The sequence below is a fragment of the Myotis davidii genome, unplaced genomic scaffold, assembly GCF_000327345.1.
Source record: "Myotis davidii unplaced genomic scaffold, ASM32734v1 scaffold175, whole genome shotgun sequence".
Classification (NCBI taxonomy): Eukaryota; Metazoa; Chordata; class Mammalia; order Chiroptera; family Vespertilionidae; genus Myotis; species Myotis davidii.
In genome coordinates, this window is record NW_006286972.1 from 3,346,795 (window position 1) to 3,370,711 (window position 23,917).

General features: G+C 52.8%; 3 protein-coding genes across 3 annotated transcripts in view; all 3 read left to right on the top strand.

The window, feature by feature from the left end:
- Window positions 1-10,252, top strand: part of LSS (lanosterol synthase (2,3-oxidosqualene-lanosterol cyclase)) — a 22,933-nt gene extending 12,681 nt beyond the window's left edge. The window contains exons 14-22 of the mRNA XM_006758772.2: window positions 165-215; window positions 797-946; window positions 1,611-1,707; window positions 2,664-2,769; window positions 5,954-6,019; window positions 6,473-6,553; window positions 6,918-7,088; window positions 7,993-8,071; window positions 8,569-10,252. Coding sequence (XP_006758835.1) covers window positions 165-215; window positions 797-946; window positions 1,611-1,707; window positions 2,664-2,769; window positions 5,954-6,019; window positions 6,473-6,553; window positions 6,918-7,088; window positions 7,993-8,071; window positions 8,569-8,700 — 933 coding nt within the window. The 3' untranslated portion in view covers window positions 8,701-10,252. The remainder of the gene's footprint in view (window positions 1-164; window positions 216-796; window positions 947-1,610; window positions 1,708-2,663; window positions 2,770-5,953; window positions 6,020-6,472; window positions 6,554-6,917; window positions 7,089-7,992; window positions 8,072-8,568) is intronic.
- A 1,197-nt stretch (window positions 10,253-11,449) lies between these two features.
- SPATC1L (spermatogenesis and centriole associated 1-like) lies at window positions 11,450-21,301 on the top strand. The gene is made up of 4 exons (XM_006758774.2): window positions 11,450-12,196; window positions 16,674-17,006; window positions 20,154-20,305; window positions 20,710-21,301. Exons 1-4 carry the CDS (start codon window positions 11,995-11,997, stop codon window positions 21,034-21,036), a joined length of 1,014 nt encoding a protein of 337 aa, XP_006758837.1. The 5' UTR covers window positions 11,450-11,994; the 3' UTR covers window positions 21,037-21,301.
- A 2,362-nt stretch (window positions 21,302-23,663) lies between these two features.
- FTCD (formimidoyltransferase cyclodeaminase) overlaps window positions 23,664-23,917 on the top strand; it is a 17,410-nt gene continuing 17,156 nt past the window's right edge. Inside the window, exon 1 of the mRNA XM_015560677.1 lies at window positions 23,664-23,708. Coding sequence (XP_015416163.1) covers window positions 23,664-23,708 — 45 coding nt within the window. The remainder of the gene's footprint in view (window positions 23,709-23,917) is intronic.

Here is a 23,917-nt window from a genome sequence, read left to right on the forward strand (position 1 = left end):
AGCAGTGGGCAGGGTTCTGGGCAGTGGGCCGTGGGGGTGATGCCTCGAGGGCCACAGCACCAGACTCCCCATGTCCTGCTGTGCCTGCCCCGCCGCGGTGTCTGGTGTGGTGGTGACATGTTCCCTCCTGTGCTTTCCACACGTGCCCTTCGTACACTTCCCAGGTCCCAGAGAACCCGCCCGATTACCAGAAGTACTACCGCCAGATGAGCAAGGTACCTGCGTCGTGCCTGCTGCCCCAGGCCCTGGGAGAGGCTGCCTGTTAGCTGGGTCGGGCCTTTCAGGGGGGGTTTCTCCCTCGGTGTCCTGGGACTTCTTGCTCTTACGGATGCATGTGGGGGTTCCAGCGATGCTCCTGAGACACCCCGACTGAGGTGCATGGCTGAGGCAGCTGAGCCGTGTGGCCTCTTCACATGCTATGTGCACGTCTGTGCCCTGAGATGCTTCCAGACAGACACACGTCCAGACGTGAAATAAGCTGTTGGGCTGTGAATTAGAGTGATGGGGGGAGGAGAGAGGGCAGAAGAGGCCGTTTTCTTCCGTGTGTGTGAGAGTGTGGACAGCTGAGGCTGCGTCCTCCCGGGGGTCAGGAGGGTGCCTGTGGCCCTTTCTGGTGCCCATCGTGCGGTGGGGTGTGAGGACGATGCTGGGGAGAGGCTATAGTCCGTGGGGTTCTTGTGCTAGAAGCTGGAGGCCCATACACGTGTGTGTGGCTTGGGGCTGTGGCTCCCCACGGGTGTGGAGGGTGCAGTGGCTTTGGGTGATCCACCCCCCAGTCACAGTCTCTGCTCTCCAGGGCGGCTTCCCCTTCAGTACTCTGGATTGTGGCTGGATCGTCGCCGACTGCACAGCTGAGGCCTTGAAGTCTATCCTCCTCACGCAGGAAAAGTGTCCTTTTGTCACCACGCACGTCCCGCGAGAGCGGCTCTTCGATGCTGTTGCTGTGGTGAGGCTGCTGGGCATGGGGCTCTGTTCCCCAGGGGCTGGGGGCGCCGTGCACGCAGGGGTCCTTTGGGCCCCATTAGTGTTGCAGAGGAGCTGTGCACGCACGTATACTTCCCACAGGGTCTGTACCAGCCAACATTCAGGGCCAAGACCGTGAGCCAGAGGGGCATGTCCTCTGATGGCACCTGTGCTGGGCCAGCAGGAGGTCCTGGCTGGGTGTGTGCGGAGCCCTGCGCTTCCCAGTGGGTGTACGAGCCTTGGGCTGGTCTGGGGTGGCTGCTGCGGCCCTGTTTTCTCTCTAGTTCTGGAGGCTCCTTCGGGAGGGCTGTCGGTCTCCCCTGGGTATCTGGTAAAGGAGGACACGCCTTTCAGCACATCCATTTCAGTGCGTGTCCTACAGCGAAGGGCACGTGGTTCCACAGCACATACATGACTTATAAATGCATGAGTGTGTCAGGGTGTGTTCCCAGACAGTTACTTATGGTGCAGAAAGGTTGCAGCCCATGCTCAGGGCACCTGAGAGTCTTGGTTTGATGGGAAAACTAGCTCCCTGCTGCTCACCCCTGCCGTCACTGCTTAGCCCTGAGTGCTTCCGAAAGCCCGCCCACCTCGCCTCGGCTGCTCGCACATGCTCATCGCTCACGATCTGTGGTCTCTGGTTTTAGTTGCTGAGCATGAGAAACCCTGATGGGGGGTTTGCCACCTACGAGACCAAGCGTGGAGGGTACCTGCTGGAGCTGCTTAACCCCTCGGAGGTCTTCGGTGAGTGGCTGGCCCGCGGGCGTTTGGGCACAACCCGGGCCCTGCCTGCCCCAAAGCAGATTCTCTGACCAGAGTCCTGAGGTCTTTCCCCTGGCCAGGGGCAGTGCCCACAAAGGCTCTGGAGGATGGTGGCAGATCCTTTAAGGAACCCCCCAATCACTGGAGCGTTCCATGCTCCCCGACCTCCACAGTTGGCTGTGATGCCCCTGCTGTAAATGGAAAGCTGTGGTTCTGTCGCAGAGAGCTGGCTCTGGCCCGAGCTGGGCCGACCCCTGCTCTGTCCTCCATGGAGACCCCCTGCCTCCTGATGCTCCTGCAGGGGAGGTGTGGTGGGTACCCTCTCTCCCTCTTCCTCGTGTTGAGTGTCATCGTTCTGGTCTGTCAGGGCCAGTTCTTTACCCTGACCCGACTTTTTGTGCCTCTGTACCCCTCCTGTAACTGAAACGTGATCCAGTGGGGGGTTTTCAGGGTGGGGTGCAGCTCTACTATATCCTTCCACTGGCTTGGTTGTCCTAGCAGATGGGCCTCTAGTCAGTAGTTCTCAACCTTCTGGCCCTTTCAATACAGTTCCTCATGTTGTGACCCAACCATAAAATTATTTTCGTTGCTACTTCATAACTGTAATGTTGCTACTGTTATGAATCCTCATGTAAATATCTGATATGCAGGATGGTCTTAGGCGACCCCTGTGGAAGGGTCGTTCGACTGCCAAAGGGGTTGCGACCCACAGGTTGAGAACCGCTGCCTAGGTCACTCGGTCACCAGGTCACTTGTGCAGGTGCCGCCTGGTGGCTGTGTCCCTGGGCTGGTCAGTGGTGACACCGTCCTCGCTTCCTCCAGGGAAGGGTCAGGCTCTTGATGAGCCTTGCAGGCCCCGCACGTTGCAGTGCGTGTTCTTAGCCATGGCCTGAGTCTCCGAGGTGAAGCTCACAGGCCTGGGTCCTTCCCTTTCACAGGGGACATCATGATCGACTACCTGTATGTGGAATGCACCTCGGCCGTGATGCAGGCGCTGAAGCATTTCCACAGCCAGTTTCCGGAGCACAGGCCGGGGGAAGTCAGGTAAGGGCCCCGCTGCTCAGCCAAGGTGCCCCCAGCTGGGTCAGCAGCTCAGGCGCTGCCAACAGACATGGAGGGCTGTTGTCCTCTAAGGAGGCCCATCATATAAAGGGGCCCTGGAGAGAAGCTCATTTAGATATGAGAGGGATTTACACCTGGTTGTACGCCCTGAAACGTATCAGACTCATGTACCGGGGGCTCCAAGGGGCACAGTTATAACAGAAGCGAGTTATTTTTCACATCTTAATAAAGTTACGGATCCATACCCCCAGCTCCACCTGTGTCCACATGTAGTTTTATTTTATTTATTATTTAAAAAATATATCTTTATTGATTTCAGAGAGGAAGGGAGAAGGAGAGAGAGGTGGAAACATCAATGATGAGACATAATCATCTATCCAGTGGTCGGCAAACTGCGGCTCGCGAGCCACATGCGGCTCTTTGGCCCCTTGAGTGTGGCTCTTCCTAAGCCTTAGGAGTACCCTAATTAAGTTAATAACAATGTACCTACCTATATAGTTTAAGTTTAAAAAACTTGGCTCGCAAAAGAAATTTCAATCGTACTGTTGATATTTGGCTCTGTTGACTAATGACTTGGCCGACCACTGATCTATCCACTGCCTCCTGCATGCCCCACACTGGGGAATTGAGCCCATAACCCAAGCATGTGCCTTGACCGGGAATCGAACCATGACCTGGTTCATAGGCCAACGCTCAACCACTGAGTAACACCGGCTGGGCCGACATGTAATTTTTAAACCTTGTTGTTAAAGTCTGACATGGGCATAGCAGCATGCAGACCCTCTGTGTGGTGCCTGAGGAACTGTTGGGAAGTGGACAGCACGTGTGGCCGCATGGGGCACACACATTGCCGAAGCTCCCTCCCCTCCTGGTTCTGTGGCTGCTGGGTTCCTGCACCCGAGGACCCAAGGTGGGGACTCCCGGGCCTGGCTTCCTTCCCTCAGCCCCCTGCTCGGGAGACGAAGCCTGCGGAGCAGCCGTTCACACTGCTCTTGGCCATCAGCACACGTGCTGAGTGCAGGTGCCACGCTGTGTCCCCACGCTTGTCATGGGCCCATGGGGCTGTTCGTGCTTATTAAGAATCATCCTGCTGCGAACACGTGTTTATCTTTTGGGCACAGAGGATGTTCAGGAGTGACGTGCTGTGTCACAGGTACATGCTGCTGGTTCCCGAGTGGGACAATTCCCTGACGTGTGTTTCATGGTGAACCTGGTGGAAGCTCAGTTTGGTCCTAAGCTTTCCTTTTTATATGTTGGGTTAAATTTGAGCTGTTTTGTTTAGGATTTTTACAACTGTGGTTGTAAGAGAAAAACTGGTCTGTAATTTTCCTTATTATAATGTCTCTGTCAGGGTCTCCTGTGAAGTGATGCCGGACAGTATATTTTCTTTTTATGTTCTCGGGAAGAATTTGTGAGATTTCTGCTATTTTGTCCTTATGTTTGGAAACTCCATCTGGGCCTGGAGTTTTCTTTGTGGAAAGTAGTAATAGTGGCATCTTTGTTGTATTTCCTGATTTTTTTTTTTAAAGGGGACTGCTTCTGATATTTCTCCATTAAGAAGGATATTTGTGGTAGGTTTTTGGTAGTTAACCTCTTTTCTGGGTAACAAAGTTCTTTTTTCTAATTTGTTAAGTTGTTTCTTTCCCTCTGTTGTGAGCAGGTATTGTGTTTAGCAAGTGATTTTTCAGTGTCTGTGAGATGATTATGTATTTATCGCCTAATGTCCTGGATGACTCTTGTAGACTTTTCTAATGTTAAGACACCTTTGCATTTCTGGAACGAACCTGACTTAGTATATCTCTACCATGTTCAGTTCCCAATATTTAGTTAGAATCTTGCATCCACATCCGTGGATGCCGAGCTGTGACATAGCTCAGCCCTGGAGGCACGTGCCTCGCCTTCCCTATCTGGCTGTGAAAAGCTACTGCTGGGTCCCTACAATGAATTAGGGAGTGTTCCTCCTCTTCCTGGTCCATGGAAGAGTTTGTGTGAGATTAGAATGCTTGTTCGTGGTAATTTAATAGAATTCACTTATAAAACTTCTAGGCCTGGGGTTCTTTTTCTGGGAAAAGTTCACATTTTTGACTCATGTCTTTCAGTAGTTATAGGACTATTTGGGATCTCTGTTTCTTCTTGGGGCCATTTTTGATAAGTTAATTTTCCTGGTAATGTGTATATTTTGTTTACATTTCAAATGTGTTGTCTCAACTTTTCTCATTTTATCTTAACTTTGATTTCCATTATACCTATAGTCATACTACTCTTTTTATTACTGATATAATTTATTTGTACCTTCACCTCTGTATTTGTTTCCTATTACTGAGTAACAATACTACTACAGAATTGGCTTTAAACAATGTGCAGGGCTCACCTCCCAGCTCCTGGGCCCTGTCACCAGCTGACCGCTGTCTATTCTGAGCATTGACTGAGGAAGATCTTCTCTGAGCTCGTGTGGTTGTTGGCAGGTGTCCAGTCCTGTGCATTGTCAGCCTCAGGGCCTGTTTGCTTGCTGACTGTTGGCTGGAAGCCACCCTTCATTTTTGGCCCAGGGGGCCTCTGGGCGGCTTTATGAGAGCCAGCAGGGGGAGAGAATCGAGAGAGAGGGACTCTGCTGGCCAGAGGAAGGCCAGCATGTCAAGTGATGCGGTCAGAGGAGTGATGTCCCATCAGCTCTGCAGGAGCTGACGGATGACATGGGGTGATCCCCGAAGGCAAGGGTCATGGCACCTCAGGCTGTGCTTGTGCCCCCTCTCTGGCCTTTCCAGAGAAATGGTCTCTTTATCTGAAGTACCAGTTAGACTTGCGATGGAGCTTCTCTGTCTTCTAAATCTTTTGTTTTCTCTCTGATTTTTAAATTTCTCCGTAAAATTTCATTTTGTGTGATTCACTCAAGCCCCTGTCACTGACATTGTTTTCAGGGATACTGATCCTGTTGCAGCCGCTTCTAATGTTGGTTCCTCCCTCACTGTTTGCTTCCGTCTTGCATTTCTTTAACTCCCTCCTGTGTCCTATAGTTGCTGGTATCTCCTCTCTGAGTTGTTGGTTTATTTTTACATATTTTTTAAGGGGACACCATGCTTATTTTTTTTGAGACTATAGATTGGATAGAACTGAGCAAATTGCTGTTTTGCTGGAATGTTCACTGGGCCATCCTCTCGTTTTGCAGGGAGACCCTCGAGCAGGGCCTGGAGTTCTGTCGTCGGCAGCAGAGGGCTGACGGCTCCTGGGAGGGGTGAGTGAGATGTGTGGGCCCCGGACACGGCTGCACTCACGGCGCGCATGTGCAACACCAGAGGTCTCTGGCAGGAGGCTGCCAGCGACAGATTTCTGGTGGACCTTGTCCCTTGAGAATGCCGGGCCTTCCCCCGGCGGTGTTTGGCGAGCGTATGGGGCATGCTCGGTGGCCTGTGCCTTATTTGTTGGGTCTGATTATTCACGTCCTCCCCGCTGGGTTTGGATCAGTTCTTATCTTGCTCGTGGTTCCAGTGGACGAGCTGTCCCCGAGGGCTGTGGGCGGGCTTGCCTCACGGGTCTAAAGCTCTGCAGCTGGTGTGGCTTGTGAAGGCCACGCGGATGTTTCTCTTGAAAATAACCACAGCCTCCCCATGCTGGACGTGTCCGTCCTCTCACATCCGCTGAGTGAGGCCTGGGCAGCTGAACCTCCGTTTCCCGTGTCTCCCTCCAGCTCCTGGGGGGTTTGCTTTACCTACGGCACCTGGTTCGGCCTGGAAGCCTTTGCCTGCATGGGGCAGATTTACCGCGATGGGTGAGTGTGGGCATTTGCCCCCTGGTGGGATGGGGTCTTCTCAGTGTGATGCTTTGCTGGGGAGTATCTTCCTTTGATGTTTGATTTTGGGGGTGTTTTTACATTTTTTATAAAGCAGTGGGAGTGGCTACAGTCCAGGATACTGTCTGGGTTGCGTTGAGGGAAGGGTGGAGGCCTCAGTCCGAGCTGTGTCCAGTGGCCTCATCCAATTCTGCTTGGCTGGGTGGGTGTTCATGGGGTGCTCATGGCAATGGGGCCACTTGCAGCCCCCGTCCCCACAGCCCTAAGGAGGCCCGGCCAGGGTGAGAACCCAGGGGCCTGGGACTTCTACTGTTTGACGGTGTCTCGTGTCTGGTGTCTGCAGGACTGCCTGTGCAGAGGTCACCCAGGCCTGCGACTTCCTGCTGTCCCAGCAGATGGCGGACGGAGGCTGGGGCGAGGACTTCGAGTCCTGTGAGCAGCGGCGTTATGTGCAGAGTGCCCAGTCCCAGATCCATAATACATGCTGGGCCCTGATGGGGCTGATGGCTGTCAGGTGGGGGCAGACAAAGGAAGGACACTGAACTTGGGGACTTGGCTGGGATGTGGGCAGCAGAGCTCTGCTTGCAGGGATGGGAGGAGGTGAGGTTGCAGGGTTTCTTGTCCAGAGTTATAGGTCTGTCTGAATCAGTGGGTTCCTGCAAAGAGGCTCACTACCCACAGCTGTGCTCCATGGTCCTGCCTGTTTCCACAGTAGAGCTCAGCCATGTGTGTGCACAGGCAGGTGTACACACAGAGGTGTCCATGTGCAGACATGCAAACGTGGGTACACAAACTCATGCACATGTGACATGCCCATGGATGCATACATGGGCATGCACAGTAGCCCAGTCTGTGCTGCCCTGTTGGTTCAGGGACATTTGGGGAATCTTCCTAAAACCCCATACCAGTGAGGCCAGGTTAGTGTGAGCAGGGAACGGGGCCAGGGACCGGCCCCCAGTCGGCCTCCCACAGCTGAGTTTGGTCCTGAACCTGTGAGATGAGCGAGGATTAGCACTGGTGGCTTCTGTGGCCCTTAGGGGGCCTGAGCACCAGTGGGCAGAGTGGCTTGGCCTCCTCCTCTCCTGGGGGTGCAGAAGAGCAGTGCCTCCTGGCAGGGCCAGAGCAGCAGGTCTGGGACAGGTGGGGTTCCTCATTGCCCATGTTCAGGCGCTGCCCACCTGGCCTGCTTGCCTTCGCACTCGCTGCATCCTCTACTTCTCGGGGTGAGCTGTGCAGTGAGGGCCTGAGGTGCACTGGTTGTTCCTAGTGGTGCCGCTACCTCGTGCATGGAGGCTTTAGGTTTTCACATCTTTGTCCCGTGCTGGGCTGTGGAGGGTGAGGGCCAGGTTTTGGCTGCAGCCAGTGGCTGTCTCATCCACAGAGTGCTGATGGTGTGTTCACTGCCTCTTCTTCCTCAGGCATCCTGATGTAGAGGCCCTAGAGAGAGGAGTCAGATGTCTGCTCACAAAACAGCTCTCCAATGGTGATTGGCCCCAGGTATGCTGCGGGGGCTCTGACCTCAGTTTCCTATCCCCTCCTGGCCCTGTGTCCCTCACGAGGGGCTCATGGGCGGGGGGATTTGAGATTCAGAGACATGACTCACAAGTGGCCTGTGTTGAAAGCAGATCTAAGCACTAGCTTGAGGGGCGGGGCTGGTGATGCCTGGACGCTGGATGGAGGAAGCCCTCGGGCTCTGCCTGATGGGCCCCTCACTGCCAATCCTTGTGGGCGTGGGGTCACGAGGTCATGTGAGGTTAACCCCCCTCTCTGGATGAGTCTGGTGTTGACACGCCTGTGCAGGACTGGTGACCAGGCAGGAGGGTGCTGCAGGTGGAGGGGTCCGAGAGCTGGGATGTCGGGGGAGGACTGCTGTTGGGGCTCTGCCTCGCTGACTCTCCCCACAAGCTGCCCAGCCCTCCACCTGGGCTCTTGGGTCAGGGAGCCCCTTGCCTACGTGGTGGAGCCTTTGAGTTTAAGTCCCTGTGTCCTTTCAGGAAAACATCTCCGGAGTCTTCAACAAGTCCTGCGCCATCAGCTACACAAGCTACAGGAACGTCTTCCCCATCTGGGCCCTCGGCCGCTTCTCCCGCCTGTACCCCGAAAGTGCTCTCGCTGGCCACCCTTGAGAGGGGGCCTATGGGTGCCTGGCTGGTGGGTGGCGGGCACCGGCGTCCTGTGGGGATGCTGAGTAAGATTGGAGCATCTTGCCGGGACATGGGTGCCCTGTAGCCCTGCCCCTCACTCCCTCACTCCTTCACTCCCCACTTCTGGGGTGAGTCCAGGGACCAAGCCTGCCTAGGGGCATGGCTGCGGGGCTGGGATGGCTTTCTTGACCAATAATAATAGTTCTCAGCAGTTGTGCCTTATCTGCCTCCTGCCCGGAGCTGGGCTCACCCCCCCGGTGGCTCTTCCTGTGTCTCTTGTCTGTTGGACTGGGAGGTGAGAGCGGGGGCAGAGGGGCTGGGCCTGCCTCTTCACCATGCCACCCAGGGCTCGGTGAGGACAGGGACCAGACATGCCAGCACTGCCCCAGATCTCCTCGGTGCTATATCGAGGTGCAGCCAGTTCGTGGGACCCAGTATCCCCATCTTGAGAGTTGATAGTCCTCTCATAATGACAGCAATGCACGGGGAGGCCAAGCATAACAAAGAGTCGGGGTCGTTCGTGGCTTGTGACCACCAAGGGGCATCGCTGTGTGCCAGGGACAGCTGAGCACCCAGCCTGTCAGTCTTTGCCCACGGAAGTTGGCAGGCAGCTGTGATGCCCAAGGCACTCGAGTGGCTGCCGTGACCCTCCCACCCTAGTTTTCTCTGAGCTGAAGTGGGAGCCAGATTTCCAGGTGGTGCTTCTTGGGTGGTAAACCTCGCAGTCCCCCTCTGGCTGGTCTAAACCTTTCTGGTCCAGTGTGCATGGGCTTGGGGCTCTAATGGAAAATCAGGGACCTGCGTTTGCCTTTGACTTAGCGGATGAGCGGCTCACATACTCACGGCCTCCCCGGGGGTGTAGCTGTGAGGAGTCACCGAGAGCTTTGATAAGAGTAAAACTCAGGCCCGGTGAACGCCCAGAGGCCCCACCCCAACACCACCTCCACCTGCAGTTTCTCTGTGCTGCCTCCTGGACTGAGGGCAGCCCCACCCTGCACTCCCCTGGCCAACTCCCCTCCCAGACAGCAGACAACTGTCTGAAAGCCCCGCTGCCCTTCCGTTTCCTGCCCAGAACCTGCCAGGGCCCGAGGCTTTGCACATGTGGCCTTCCTCCTGCTGCTCTCGGCCCTGGGCCCTGGCCCGGGCTGTCCAGGCTCACCAGCTTCTCAGTTTCAGGGAGCAAGAGTAACTGCCTGAAGATAAGCAGGGTGCGTCTCCAGTTCTTTCAGGGGAAAATATTTGCCTCAACCTGATTAAAAATCCAGTTCTCTATCCTGGGTAAATCATTGAAGAGTCTTGAATTCAAATTATCTTATTTTCAGTGATTAGATTTTGAATATTATGCTGGGAAATTTTCTCTGGAGTCATACTAGCTTTTCTGCATTCAGCATGATGTAAACTTTATACCCTTTCCTTTGAGGAAATGTTTAACTCGCAGTGGAAACTTACCTCTAAAAGACTACTTTTCCTTAATAATATAATCATTGTTGCTACATCAGTTTAATTGAAGCAATAAAAATGTTTAAGAGTCCTAGTCGGTTTGACTCTGGTTGGAGCATGGGGCCTCGGACTGAAGGGTCTCAGGTTTGATTCTGATCAAGGGCACATACCTCAGTTGCAGGCTCGATCCCCAGCCCCTGGTCGAGGAGCATGTGGGAGGCAACCAATCAAGGTATCTCTCTCACATCTACGTTTGTCTCTCTGTCTCTCCCTCTCTCTCTCCATGCTCTAAAAATCAATGGAAAAATATCCTCGGGTGAGGATTAACAACAACAACAACAAGATAGTGCACCAGGACCAGCACACTGGCTGGGTGTTGACAGGATGAAGGGGCTGTGGCATCGAGAAAGTTTTCTTGGGGTGGGACAGACATGGGATTTGAATGTGATGGGAGGAGCTGGTGAAGAGGTCTAACGGGCATCTGCTGTGGGTCCCAGAAGCGCCCACACCCTCCCTCAGGGGGGAGAGTTCCCTCTAACCTGAGGGCCTGTGGGTCCACACACTGGTCCATCTGGGGAAGCGTAGGGCTGTTTAGGATTTAGAAGTCGTCCTTCCTACCATGCCTGACTCAGGCTTGCATTTCTTGAAGCGACATGGTAGGCGTTGGGCAGTCGGGGAAACAAAGGCCTTGTTCTGCTGGAGACACCCAACTTGTCACTCGCACCCAGTGCCGTGATGCTGAGCCAGGAGAGCAGCATTGGGGCCAAAGGGATGGAAGACACGCTGGTTCCTGTTTGGGGCCATGATCCTTCTCTGGAGGGTCAGGAAGCGACCCGTCTGTTGCCTTGTGGCTTCGGAAAAGCAGGACCAAGACCGTTGGAGCCAGGAAATAGCACAGAGCTAAGCTACTTGAGCAGGTGAGGGAAGAGCATCTCGGTGGGGTCCTGTTGGGCAGGCTTTCCAGAGGCCTGGCTGACGGTGTGGCTGGAATCTGGCTCTGGCAGGACTCTGTGAGCCACAGGCCTGCCTGTGATTGGTCCAGATGGCCCTGTGCTCTGGTGGGGGGGGGTCTTCAGTTATGTCCAGTAACGGTCAGTGTCAGACACTCCGCACTGTCTGTGCAGGACAGGGCTGTGCCACCTGGGCCCTTTCCACCAGGGCAGCGTGGTCAGCAGGTGGCTTCCAACCGCCAGCCCGTGGGAGCCATTGGAGCTTCTGGGGCTGGGACCATCGTGGCTCCAAGCTGGGCTCCCTCTGTCCTCACTGCCCCTTCCTCCCTCAAGTGTGTGGCCCATGGCACCAGACACCAGCCCAGGTTTGGGCTGATCAGCCAGCGTCTGAGAGCCTGGCTGAGCCTGGAGTCGGGAAGTCGCCTGGTCGGAGGTCCAAGGTGACGGGGTGGTGCGGGCGGCTGCACAGTCACTCAGAGTAAAGGCGACGTCCCCACTGGACTTGCGGATTCCCATGGTGTGAATGGGATACCCCCTCAGCCCAATATTCTGGCTGTTCCTAGAAGGTGCCAGAACCATCCAGTCTCAGGCCTGGTCCTGTGTGTTCCTTGGCGGGGCGGGCCTCCCCATGAGTGTCACAGGCCCCCCACCTAGGCTTTGCCTGGCCCCACCTCCCTCGTCCGTCCCTGGTGTGAGGTGTCTGCCGTGCGCCCCGGTCTGGGCACCCCCAGGAAGTCTGCGGGTGGCAGTGGGCGGGGCGCCGCCTCTTTAAGGCGACATCACAAGGCTGCGGAAGGTGGGGCCCTCGTGGAACTCTGGTCCCCGTGGCTCTGGATTTCCATCTCCATGGGGCCACAGGCCCACACGTGAGCAAGGCGTCCTGGTCATGGCCGAGGGGAACGAGCTGATGAACAGGCTCATGAGCGAGAACGCCGACCTCAAGAAGCAGGTGCGGCTGCTCAAGGAGAACCAGATGCTCAAGCGCCTGCTGAGCGAGAGCTGCCAGGAGAGCTGCGGCCGCAGCAGCCGGGACCTCCTCTTCCCCAAGGCACCGGCCTACCCCGAGGACTGCTCCTCCACGACTGCAGGTGAGGCCGCAGGGTGGGCGGGCGTGGGGGCTGCTCCTGCAGGTGGTCCCGGCCACCCCGCCTTCCCCCGGGTCCAGGAGGTCACCCTGCTGCGTGTCCTCGGGTGAACCTGTCAGTCCGCACCTGGAAAATGAGGGGCGGTGGCTTCCCCCCTTGGGCTGGTGTGTGTATCAGTGACCAGCACACAGGCGCTGCCACGGTGGCTTCAGACAGGATGTGTGTGATCTCGGGACCTCCAGGCCGCGGGGTTGGCCCCGCCAGGCTCGGCACTTGGCCCTGCCGCCTGCATCCCTCTCAGAGAGCAGACTGGCCCGTGTGGGGTTCACATGGCCCTCCGTCTGACCCCACGACAGGCAGTGTCCTTCCAGCGCTCTGTGACCACGGACAGCCTGACACGGGCCTCAGTGACCAGCTGCAGGGGTGACTGCGGGAGATCCTTGGGTCAAAGGCTGTGAGCGGTTGACATGTTGAAATAGACACTGACAAATGCTCCCCAGAGGCTGCGGCCCCTGCACTCTGCCGATGGAGGAGCAGGTGCCTGCCCTCCCTGCCCTCGAACACCCGGCCCGTGCAGCAGCCACGCCCACTCTCAGGGAAGCGTGTGCACGGTTCCCAGCCAGGCTCCTGTTGGGCTGTTCCCTTCACTCGGGTTTTCAAAGGGACCAGAGGGGGTGGCAGGTCCCCTAAGCCCCAACCTGGGCCCCCCACCTCAGTTCTCGGGGGTGTTCACGCAATCCTCATTGCTCTGGGTGGAGGTGGTTTTTAGTAGTTTTTGAGTGTTATATAAGTATATTTTTAAATGACCGACTGTGATATTAAAAAATCACATGAACACAATTTAATGAACTCTTTTCCTCATGTTTGAAATTATACTTCTTTCTTATCCTGGGATAAATAACACAGCAAAAAGACTTTTATATTTAGGGTTATTTCCTTAGGTACGTTTTGCTAGAGTTATCAGCTCAGAGGCAGGGTAATTATTCTTCACATTATTTCTTTTTCTTACATTTTTATCTACTTATTCTTCCATATACCCCAAGGATGACTTCAACCACTGAGCTATGCTGGCTCACAGTTTTCCAAGTCTCCTCACCTGTTTCTCACATACAAATTTTTATCAGTAAGTTTATTCCGGGAGCACTTCATGTTCTTCCGTACAATTATGGATTTCCCCCCAATGTATTTGTGGAGTCATCTGAATTGATGTATTTTGGAAAGCTGTTGGTAGGTAAATACCCAACCTGCATCAGCCTCTTCATAAGCTGTTTTTATTCCACTATTTTTCAATTCATTCCTGTTTTCTACGTCTACGACTGCACTATTTACAAATGACCCTTTAAACGAGATTGACAGCGTGCACACTTGTTTTGGTCTTTGTTTCTCAAACTCTCAGAACTTTGGCTCCAGCAGCCTGTCCCCTGTCCTCCTGGCAGCCGGTGGGTGGTGATGCCCTGTCTGCCCAAGGGTGGTGGACACGCAGGCTGGGTGGTAGGGAAGAGTCCTTTTTAGAAAACAAAAACTTGAGAATTGGCTCATCTTGTTCAATTTTGATGACCTGGTTGTGGTATCCGTGGCGGTGTCCTCAGTGGTTTCCCTCGGCCTGTCCGTGGGGTGTCGCTGTTCTGCTCCCTTAGGAGACCCAGGTTCCTGGGCTCTGCTGGGTCTGGATGGGGCTCAGCTCAGGATCTCAGGCTCTGTTCCTCCGAGAGTCTAGGCTGTGTTTCCTTCCTGTGGGTTCTTTGCAGGGATTTAATAGCATAGTCGTGACAAACTAGAACCTCAATCAAGAATCTTTTAATTTTTCAGTGTTCCAACCCCGTTTATATGATGTAGGGATTATGCATTGTCTGGGAATTTGCAAGAATTCACCCGCCAACCACCCAGCCCCCCCTCATCCCCCCTTTAGAGCATAATTATTTTACAACTTCCAGATTTTTCTTCTTTCTTTATTGATCCCTTTAGGTTTTCTACCTCTTATTGAGACATTTAAAAATAATTTTCCTGAAGATCTCTTCTTTTATCAAAATTTCCAGTTAATATACAATTGTATATAATCTTTTCTAATTCAAGCATTTCCTTCCTAGTCATTCTTAAATCGAATTTCTCACTTTCAATTTTATTCCTGTAGTGTTCTGTTTCTCTAAACAGAACTGTAGCTTTCCACAGTTTTGTTATCTTATTGGACTTTCCATAGAACTGTTTCCAGTGTATTTCTGCTGTCATTTGTATAGTTTTTAAATTTTTGCTTTCCTTAAGAGTTCCTCCCATATTTTGATTTGAGTGTTTAACTTTTTGGGTGATTTTTAAAAAGTAAAGAACTTACATTACTAATTTCATAATAAATTTAGTTTTGAATGCGCTAATGCCTTACTCTAATATTCTGATTTTAATCTTTTCTCAATAATTGTGTTTTCCTATTTTTGTTTTTGATATGATCCTTACTCAGGAGAATCCTTTTAATTCTGAGGAGACAGAGTTTTCTGTTCACTCTTGTTATTTCTTTAAAAAAAAAATGTATTTTATTGATTTTTTACGGAGAGGAAGGGAGAGGGACAGAGAGCTAGAAACATCATGAGAAACATCAATCAGCTGCCTCCTGCACGCCCCCCACTGGGGATGTGCCCACAACCAAGGTACATGTCCTTGACTGGAATCGAACCTGGGACCCTTCAGTCCGCAGGCCGATGCTTTATCCTCTGAGCCAAACTGGTCAGGGCTTGTTATTTCTTTATAGTTTATTATAATGTGGCTTAAAATGATACCTATATTTTAGACTTGACTGATGATTAAAAGTGTTTAAAGTGTTTAATAGAACTTTATTGAAGTCTTGGGAATAATAGGAGTTACAGTTTACTAAACTGAAGTTAAAACCAAAGCCCAAAGCCACCCGACCACAACAAAAATCCCTTTAAAGCCAGTACTAGATGGCGCTCTTCCCCAGTCTCTGAGGTGAGGTGGGACAGAACCCCCTTTCCAAGCACGGGGCTCCACTCTCCTCTGGGGAAGAACCCAGGACTGCACGGTTTTTGATGACTCATGCTGGTGAATTCTTGGAAGATGGTTGTTGACAGGTTCTGGGCCCTGCAGTGGGCTGGGTGGGAGACTGTGGGGCCCTGAGCTGCTGCTGGGACTGGCTGTGCTGGCTGGGTGGGCAGAATGGAGGCAGGCCTCATACCGATTGCTTTCCTTCTGGAAAACTGTTTTTTGAGGAAAGCACCGCTGGGGTAGAGTAGTAGGCACATTTTAGGGTTTAATTTTGTAATATAGCTCTTAAACTATTTTTTCAAATATACATACTCGCTTTATTACTAGGAGAAAAAGCCATGACATAGGGGTAGAAAAGGATTTCATAGACCACAGAGGAATTGATAGGTTAAATTTGACATGTTAAAATTTTAAAAAGTCTGCATGATAAGAGTCACCCCTTAAAAAGGGTTAAAGGGGGGATAAGGACACATATGTAATACCTTAACCAATTAAAAAAAATCAAACAGAGTTAAAATATCAGCAAGGCACCCACTGAGGGAAGACGTTTTATCAACAAGGCATTAGGATGCAGAGTACAAAAGGAACTGCTACAAATCATTTAACAAAAAAAATGAGCAAAGAAGAGGCATAGATATTTCACAGAATGGAAACCTGAGCGGCCCATGGACGCACAAGATGTTCAACGTCACCAAGGACTAGGGCAAAGCCATGGGTCATCATCGGCTTGGTCTGTACATACCACGGAGTGATCAGAAGCTGCTGTGTGCACAGGGCCACCACTGCTGTTGTAGGAAACAAAATCAGCTAGCCCTAGCTGGTTTGGTTCAGTGGACAGAACGTTGGCTTGCAGACTGAAGGGTCCCGGGTCTGATTCCGGTCAAGGGCATATGCCTGGGTTGCGGGCTTGATCCCCAGTAGGGGGTGTGCAGGAGGCAGCCAATCAATGATTCTCATCATTGATGTTTCTATATCTCTCTTCCTCTCCCTTCCTCTCTGATATAGAGAAAACAAAAATCACTGTACCTGTGTGTGTGCATGTCTGCGTGTGCTAGGAAATGGTTAAATGAACCAGTTAGCTACCCAGTAACTCAACATGGATAAATCTCAAAAAAGATGCTGCCGCAAAAAGGTCTACTGCAGAATAAAACGGGCATAGGTTGGTACCATGACATAAAACTGACAGAGCATGTAAAGGTCACTGTACTGGGTGTGGATGCATGATGGGCAGAAGCTCCCGAGGCACACATGCTTGCTGGGCCCATACACTCAAGGCTGGTGGCTTCCTTGGGCAGGGGCGGGGCCCACAGTTGCTGCACCCACATCTTTCACCTTCTCCAGAGGGGAATGGGAGGGCTCTGAAGATGGGGGATGTGAGCAGGTGTCAGAGCCTGGGGTAGGGTGTACAAGTGTTCTTAAAGTGTCCTTTACACTTTGGGAGATGTTTTAGGAACATCAGCCTGATCTCTCCTCCCTTTCCTCTCTGCCCTAGTTCCAGATTTTGGAAGGTTCACCGGCATCCCTGAGATGCCCTCCCAGCTGCAGACATCCTCCCTGGAGGACCTGCTGTGCTCGCACGCCCCCCTCTCCAGAGAAGATGACACTTCCCCAGGCTGTGTGACTTCCTCCCAGGTGTCCTTCAAGACTTTCCTCAGCCCCCAGGAGCTGCACACGTCGCGAAGCACTGACAGGAAGCTGTGCCCACTCCTGAACCCCTTGCAGGACCCACTGGAGCCCAGGGAGGTGACCCGGCCCAAGAAGGTGTGCTTCTTAGAGAACAGTCTGCCCTCGGGAGACAGGACCAGGAGGAGCTACTACCTTAATGGTACGGCGATGGGGGGCACTCGGTGGGCACACGGTGCAGTGGCTGGCAGTGGGGTAGGGCGGGTCTGGGTGGCCATCTGAGCACAGCTTCTCCACCCACCCAGCACAGGGAGGAGAGTGTGGCTGGGAGGCCAGGATCAGGGCTGCTTCTGTTTAAATCTTTTGCCCATTTAAAGAAAACTAGATTGTTTATCATTGTGCTGTAAGAGTTCATCAGATAGTCTGGATGCAAATTCTCTTCTGGGTATATGTTTTGCCAACATGGTCTCCCAGTTTATGGCTGTTCCATTTTCAAAACTTTGTTTTTGAAGAGCAATACAATTTAATTTGGTGAAGTTTGGTTTATTGACTTTTTAAATAATATATATTTCATGCCTTTTGTGTCCCACTTAAGAAATCTTTGCCAAGCTCAATATAAAAAGATTCACTCCAATGTGTTCCTCCAGAAGTTTTATAGTTTTAGGTTTTACATTTAGGTTCAATTATGAGCTTATTTTTGTATATATCATCAGGTTTGCATTAGGTAGTCACTTCTTCCAGCAACAGTATTTAGAAAGATTACCTTGCCCTGGCCAGTGTGGCTCATTTGGTTGGAGCGTCACCCCGTATACCAAAAGATCTCAGGCTCGATTCCCTGCCAGGGCACATACCCAGGCTGCTGATTCAATCCCTGATTGGGGTGCATACGGGGGCCAAGGATTGATGTTTCTCTCTCACATTGATGTTCCCCCCTCTCTCTCTCTTTCCTTCTCTCTAAGAAACAAATTTTTGGATGAAAAACAAATTATCTTTTCCCCATTGAATTGACTTGACATTTTTGTCAAAAATCAGTTATCCAGATATGTCTGAGTCTATTTCTTGATTCTCCAGCCTGTTCTATTTGCCTATGTTTATGTTGATTCTAATACAGTGGGGCCTTGACTTACGAGTTTAATTCGTTCTGTGATGGAGCTCATAACTCAAATTACTCGTATGTCAAATCACTGTGACATTCGCTGCGCCAAATAGCGGTGGGGTATCTGAAGCTGGCTTGTAACCCGAATTTTTTTGAGCTTGCAACTCAAAACAAAAAAATCGACCGAGAGACGGCTCCTATCTCAAAAAAACTCGTTAGTCGGGACACTCGTAAGTCAAGGCCCCACTGTACATCCTGTCTCAATTACTGTAGCTTTATAAGACCATAAACCAGATGGTATAAGTTCTTCCACTTTGTTCTCTTCTTACAAAGTTGTTCTGGCTATTCTAGGACCTTTACATTTCCATAGGAATTTTAGAATCAACTTGTTCATTTCTACAAGAAAGCTTGCTGGGATTGTCTTGGATCTATAGATGAAAGAGATCAGTTTCCAGTGAAATGACACCTTAACAATGTTGAGTTTTTAGATCCATGAACATTTTATAGCTTTCCATTTATTCAGGTGCCCAGATTATTTCGTCGAGCATTATCCTGGGTATTCTGGGTATTTCTGGATGAGTCTAATATTGAAATCATTAGACTAAGTAAAGCAGATAGCTCTTGATGTGGGTGGGCCTTATCCAATCAGTTGAAGGTCTGAATAAGACAAAAATGCTGCCCCCCTCTTGAAGAAGAGAGAATTCTTCTTGCCTTTTGATTCCAATGGAAACATCTTAGGTCTCATGCCTGCTGCCTCTGGACTGGAGCACTTCATTGATTCTGTTGGTTCTCAGACCTTTGAATTCAGACTGGAGCTATATTATCAGCCATCCTGGGTTCCATCTTAATGACTCACCTGCATATCTTGGCACTTGTCAGTCTCCATAATCATGTGAGCCTTTATAATAAACACATATGTATGTACACACACACCCCCTATTGGTTCTGTTTCTTTTTCTTTGGAGAATCCTGAAAATGCATCTTTGTGTCCTACAATCTTACTGAACTCAATTATTCTAGCAGCTTTTAAAAAAAGATTCCTTGGGATAGATGTCAAGGTTATTTTTTTTCACTTCTAATCCGTGTGACTTTAATTTTTTTTCTTGTCTTACTTATTGCATTGGCTAGAATCTCTAGAGTAACATTGACTAGATATGGTAACAGTGGGCAGTCATTTCTTTTATTGCTTTAGGGGAAAGCATTCAGTCTGTCGCCATTAAGTATGATGTTCGTTAAGGATTTTGTATATGCCTTCATCCGGTTGATGAACTGCCCTTTAATTTTTAGTTTGCTTAGAGTTATCATGAATGGGTGTTGGACTTTGTTGAATGCTTTTTCTGCATCTTGAGCATTTGATTTTCCTTTGTCATCTGTTGATATAGTAAATTACGTTGATTGATTTTTGAATTTTGAAACCACCCTTGCATTGCTGAAATAAATCCCGCTCTGTCATGATTATAGTTTTCTGTATCACTGGGTTCAATTTGCTAAGTTTTTGTTCAGAATTTTTGCTGTCTGTGGGGGATATGAGATGGGAGACTTGGAGGGGAAAGGTGGTCCATGTGCCCGATAACATCTGGGAAATTACTAAAAATAGAATCTCCTGCCCATCCAGCAATCCTCTGCACAAACGTAGAAAAGGAGTCTTGCCATCAAATGAACAGTAAGCCAGCCTGCAAGGCACAGAGTTGCCAAGACGGACAGAATCTCCCCTTTCACCAGCCAGGCAGACTAGACTTGTTATGTGTGTTACATACATGTTCTCATGTTACTCAGTACCCCATCCTTGGGTGATGGGACAGGCCTGGGCGTCCTGTATTCAGCTGGTCATAGGGACGGGGCTTGACCCAGGTGGAGGGCAGACTCCCTGATAACCGGGGGACAAGATAAACAATCCTGGGCCACAAAACATCCCAAAGGGACGGAGCAAGGACTTAAGCATCCCAGGTTTCCTAGGGGACACATTAAGAAAAGGGAGGAGAGGAAGGATCCTTTTCCTTTTTGGCAACAGAAAATTCAGTTTTCTTTTGCCCTCCCAGGGGGGCTGGGGGAAGGCGCCTATACATCACTATTGAACCCGGGGCCCTGGGGAGCCCCTGTCAGTGCTTCACCTGGAACCCGCAGCGGCCACATTCAAATCGGTCCTTTTTCTCAAATGGATACTGGAGCACAGGCAGGAGGAAGGCGGGTGGCCCTTGACCCTATGTGTGGGGGACCCCAGCCTGTCTCACCGTCCTCCCCTGCCCCCTGCAGAGATCCACAGCTTCAGCAGCTCGGAGAAGGACGGGCGCATCGTCGGGGAGATCGCCTTCCAGCTGGACAGGCGCATCCTGGCCTACGTCTTCCCCGGGGTTACCCGGCTCTATGGCTTTACCGTGTCCAACATCCCTGAGAAGATCAAGCAGGTGTGCCTCCTCGCCCTTTGGGGGTCTCCTCCCTGCCCCAGGTCCCCTCCCTGCCTGTCACCTGTGGTACCCTCTGGAGGCCTGGGTGAGGCTGAGGGGTGTCCGAGGTGTGCTGAGCCCTTGCCATGAGCACCTCTGCCTTGTGGCCTGGGACAGTCTCAGGAGTGGCTCCCGTGGCCACAGACGCATTGGCCTTACCTGGGATGGGGACCTGCTCTTGTCGCTGACACTCTGCTGGAGGGGAGAGTGGGGAGCTCGTTGTGGTGGGGAGCTTGGCTCTGGGCCCGTTTGCCCATCTGTGAAGCTTCCTTCACAGAAATCTGGTCACTGTCCCCACCCTGGCCTCCTGTGGCGGGGCGGGTTCTGTGGCCCAGCCCCACCTTCCCCATGCCCTGCGTCCCCAGACGTCCATCAAGTCCCTGGACGGCTCTGTGGATGAGAAGAAGCTGCGGGAGCTGACACACCGCTACCTGACGCTGATGGCGCGCCTGGAGAAGCTGGGCTACAACCGCGAGGTGCACCCCGTGTTCAGTGAGTTCCTCATCAACACCTACGGCATCCTGAAGCAGCGGCCCGACCTGCGCGCCAACCCGCTGCACAGCAGCCCGGCCGCCCTGCGCAAGCTGGTCATCGACATCGTGCCCCCCAAGTTCCTGGGCGACTCGCTCCTGCTGCTCAACTGCCTGTGCGAGCTCTCCAAGGAGGACAGCAAGCCGCTCTTCGCCTGGTGAGCCCGGGCCCCAGCACCCGCCACGCCTTTCCTGCAATAAACGTGTTTGTTCCAAACCCGGGGGCCACCGTGCCTCCTGTGAGTCCCCTCCAGCGGGGGAAGGGCCATGTCCGCCGAGGGAGAGCCCAGGGCCACAGGCGGGCACGTGCGCAAGAGCAGGCACCTTCATGGACCAGCCGGGCGCACCCAGCGCCCACAGTCCCGCCAGCGCCCACACCTGCGGGGCACTTGTCACACTTTATTAAAATCATCTGTTTACTTGTTTACCTTCGGCTCTTTGAGGGCTTGAGAGCGCCTTGGTCATCGCTGGGGCTGCACACAGGAGGTGCCCCCGTGTTTGTGGAATGGCACCCGGACAGAGCCCCGAGGGGGAAGGGCTGAGGCTCGGGAAGGGCCCCCAGCCCCCAACCTCAAGGACCTTCCCCTTGAAAGGGCCAGAGGGTCCTGTCACAGTTTGGGTTTTTCCAAAAGCAGAACCTGAGGCAAGGATTCAGGGGCTGGCAGGATGGCAGCAGGCTCTGCTGGGCCCTGTGCAAAATGAAAACGCAGGCCCCTTTTTCAAAAGTTAGGAATTTTGCCCTAGCCAGTTTGGCTCAGTGGATAGAGCATCGGCCTGCAGACTAAAGGGTCTCGGGTTCGATTCTGATCAAGGGCACGTATCTAGGTTGCACGCTTGATCCACTGAGCCAAACTGACTTGGGCTCTACTAGATTATTTAATGTCTCAAAACCCAGCGTCACCCCAGTCCCAGCATCTTGTGTTCCAGCCGTGGCCAAGCCCTGGCCCGGGACTGTCCCCACAGGAAACGTACCACTGCTCCCGCTGGAGCCCTCAGGACCGTCTCCCTGAGGTCTAGAGAGGGTAGGGGACCTCCAGGGCCTGGTGTTGCCTCCTTCCTGGGGTTTGGCTTCAAGTGTCTCCTGTCATTTCTCTGGGGTGGGGACCAGGAGGAAGGTGTTGGGGTTTCTGGGCCACCCCTAGTGTGGGGCAACCTGTTCCTCAGTCCTCACAGCCTGTTGTCTCCTGGACATCCTGGAGCTTAGGCCCCGGTGTTGGTCAGTTCAAGCTGCAACAAACACCACAGAACAGGTGGCTTGAGCAGCAGACATCACTGCTCACAGTCCACAGGTGCCACAGGGCTGGCTGCTCCCGAGCCCTCTGTCCGGGGCATGTACACACCATTGTGACTGGGTCCTCACATGGCTGCCCCTCTGTGTGTCTGTGTCCTAATCTCCTCCTCTTATGGGGACATCAGTCTTGTTCAATTAGTGACCTCACTTTAATCCAGTTACCTCTGGAAAGATTCTCTCTCTCCCCAAATACAGTCACTTTAGGACTTAGGGCTTCAATGTGTGAATTTGGGGTAACAATCATTCTATCACAGACGCCCATGCTTTCCTTCCAGCCACTGGACACGGACCTCTGGCTGAGGAGCCCTTGCCTCCGGGGGGCCTCTGCTGGTGCACGCATGCAGCACTGAGGCCTCTGCCATAAGAGGTGCTGGCGGGCACTTCTGGGCGCCCCTGGGCTGGAGGCTCTCCCCAGCTGAGGCCTCGCATCAGGGCGGGTTTGGAGAACAGCCCCAGCTGGGCCTGTGGCACCTGCCAGGTGCTGCCAAGGCTGCCACAGCCCCTCTGTGGGCCCTGGAGGTGGTATGGCCATCACCCACGGTCACCCACATTCTCCCAGGGGAGCCAAGGTTGGAGAGGACCCAGCTGGTCCCCAGCCTCTGAGAGTCTGCCCCAGGGTGGTGGGGCCCCTCTTCCTCCAAGTTCCAGTGCATCGAACAGCTGTGGATCTGAAGATCTGGGCACCTCCTTGCCCTGGCTCCACAGTGACTGCCGAGGGGTGAAGTAGCCTCAGACACTGACCACCCTAACAGCTGTGTGTGTGTGTGTGTGTGTCAGGGGGGGTACCTGTGCCTGGGAGAATGACAAAGGGGTTGCCTGTGCGATGTCCACATGTCAGAGTGGCCATGTGACTGGTGGGCCTTTGCAGAATGAAATGCCCATCCTGATTAAAGATCATCTAGCCGGGCTGGCGTGGCTCAGTGGTTGAGCATTGACCTATGAACCAGGAGGTCATGGTTCAATTCCTGATCAGGGCACATGCCCAGGTTGTAGGCTTAAATCCCCAGTGTGGGGCATGCAGGAGGCAGCTGATCAATGCTTCTCTCTCATCATTGAAGTTTCTCTCTCTCTCCCTCTCCCTTCCTCTCTAAAATTAACAAAAATGTATTAAACAAACAAAGAAGATCACCTAAAATGTCAAGACAGTGTTGACCTGAGCACAGCCCTCTGAGTGTAGGGTCTCATGCTGCTGCCCAGGGGCACGTCGCCCCTTTGTGGAGCCCCTGGCCTTGGGGAGCAGTGACCATGGCTGGGGAGAGCCGGGGTCTCACCCGGCCTGCCCGCCCACCGCGGCACCCACACACCAGCACACACTTGCTCTCCCCCACTTTCCTCCCGACGGGGCTGAGCTGACCTCTGCCCAGAGCCGGGCCAGTGCTGAGGCCTCACAGGGTCCTTCTTGGCTCTTGGATGCCTGAAGCTTGATGGTTACGTGAATGAACGGAGACCCAGAGGGTCACCTGGAGGGTCATGAAGGAGTTCACATGATGGCCACCAGATGGCCCCGGGCTACGATGGGAGTGGAGTCCCAGCTGACCTGAGGGTCTGGTGAGGACTTCTCCCCACTGAGGGTCCCAGCCACAGGAGCTTCTTTCAGGGGTGCCCACCCTGCCAGAGCGATCCCTCCTCCTCCTCCTCCAACTGGGATCTCAGCCTCACTGGGCTCCTGGTTCTGCCCCTCCCCGGACTGCTCGCTCAGTGTTTGTACAGGGACCAGCCTGTCCCGAATCCTCGCCATAAGGGATGGTTAAT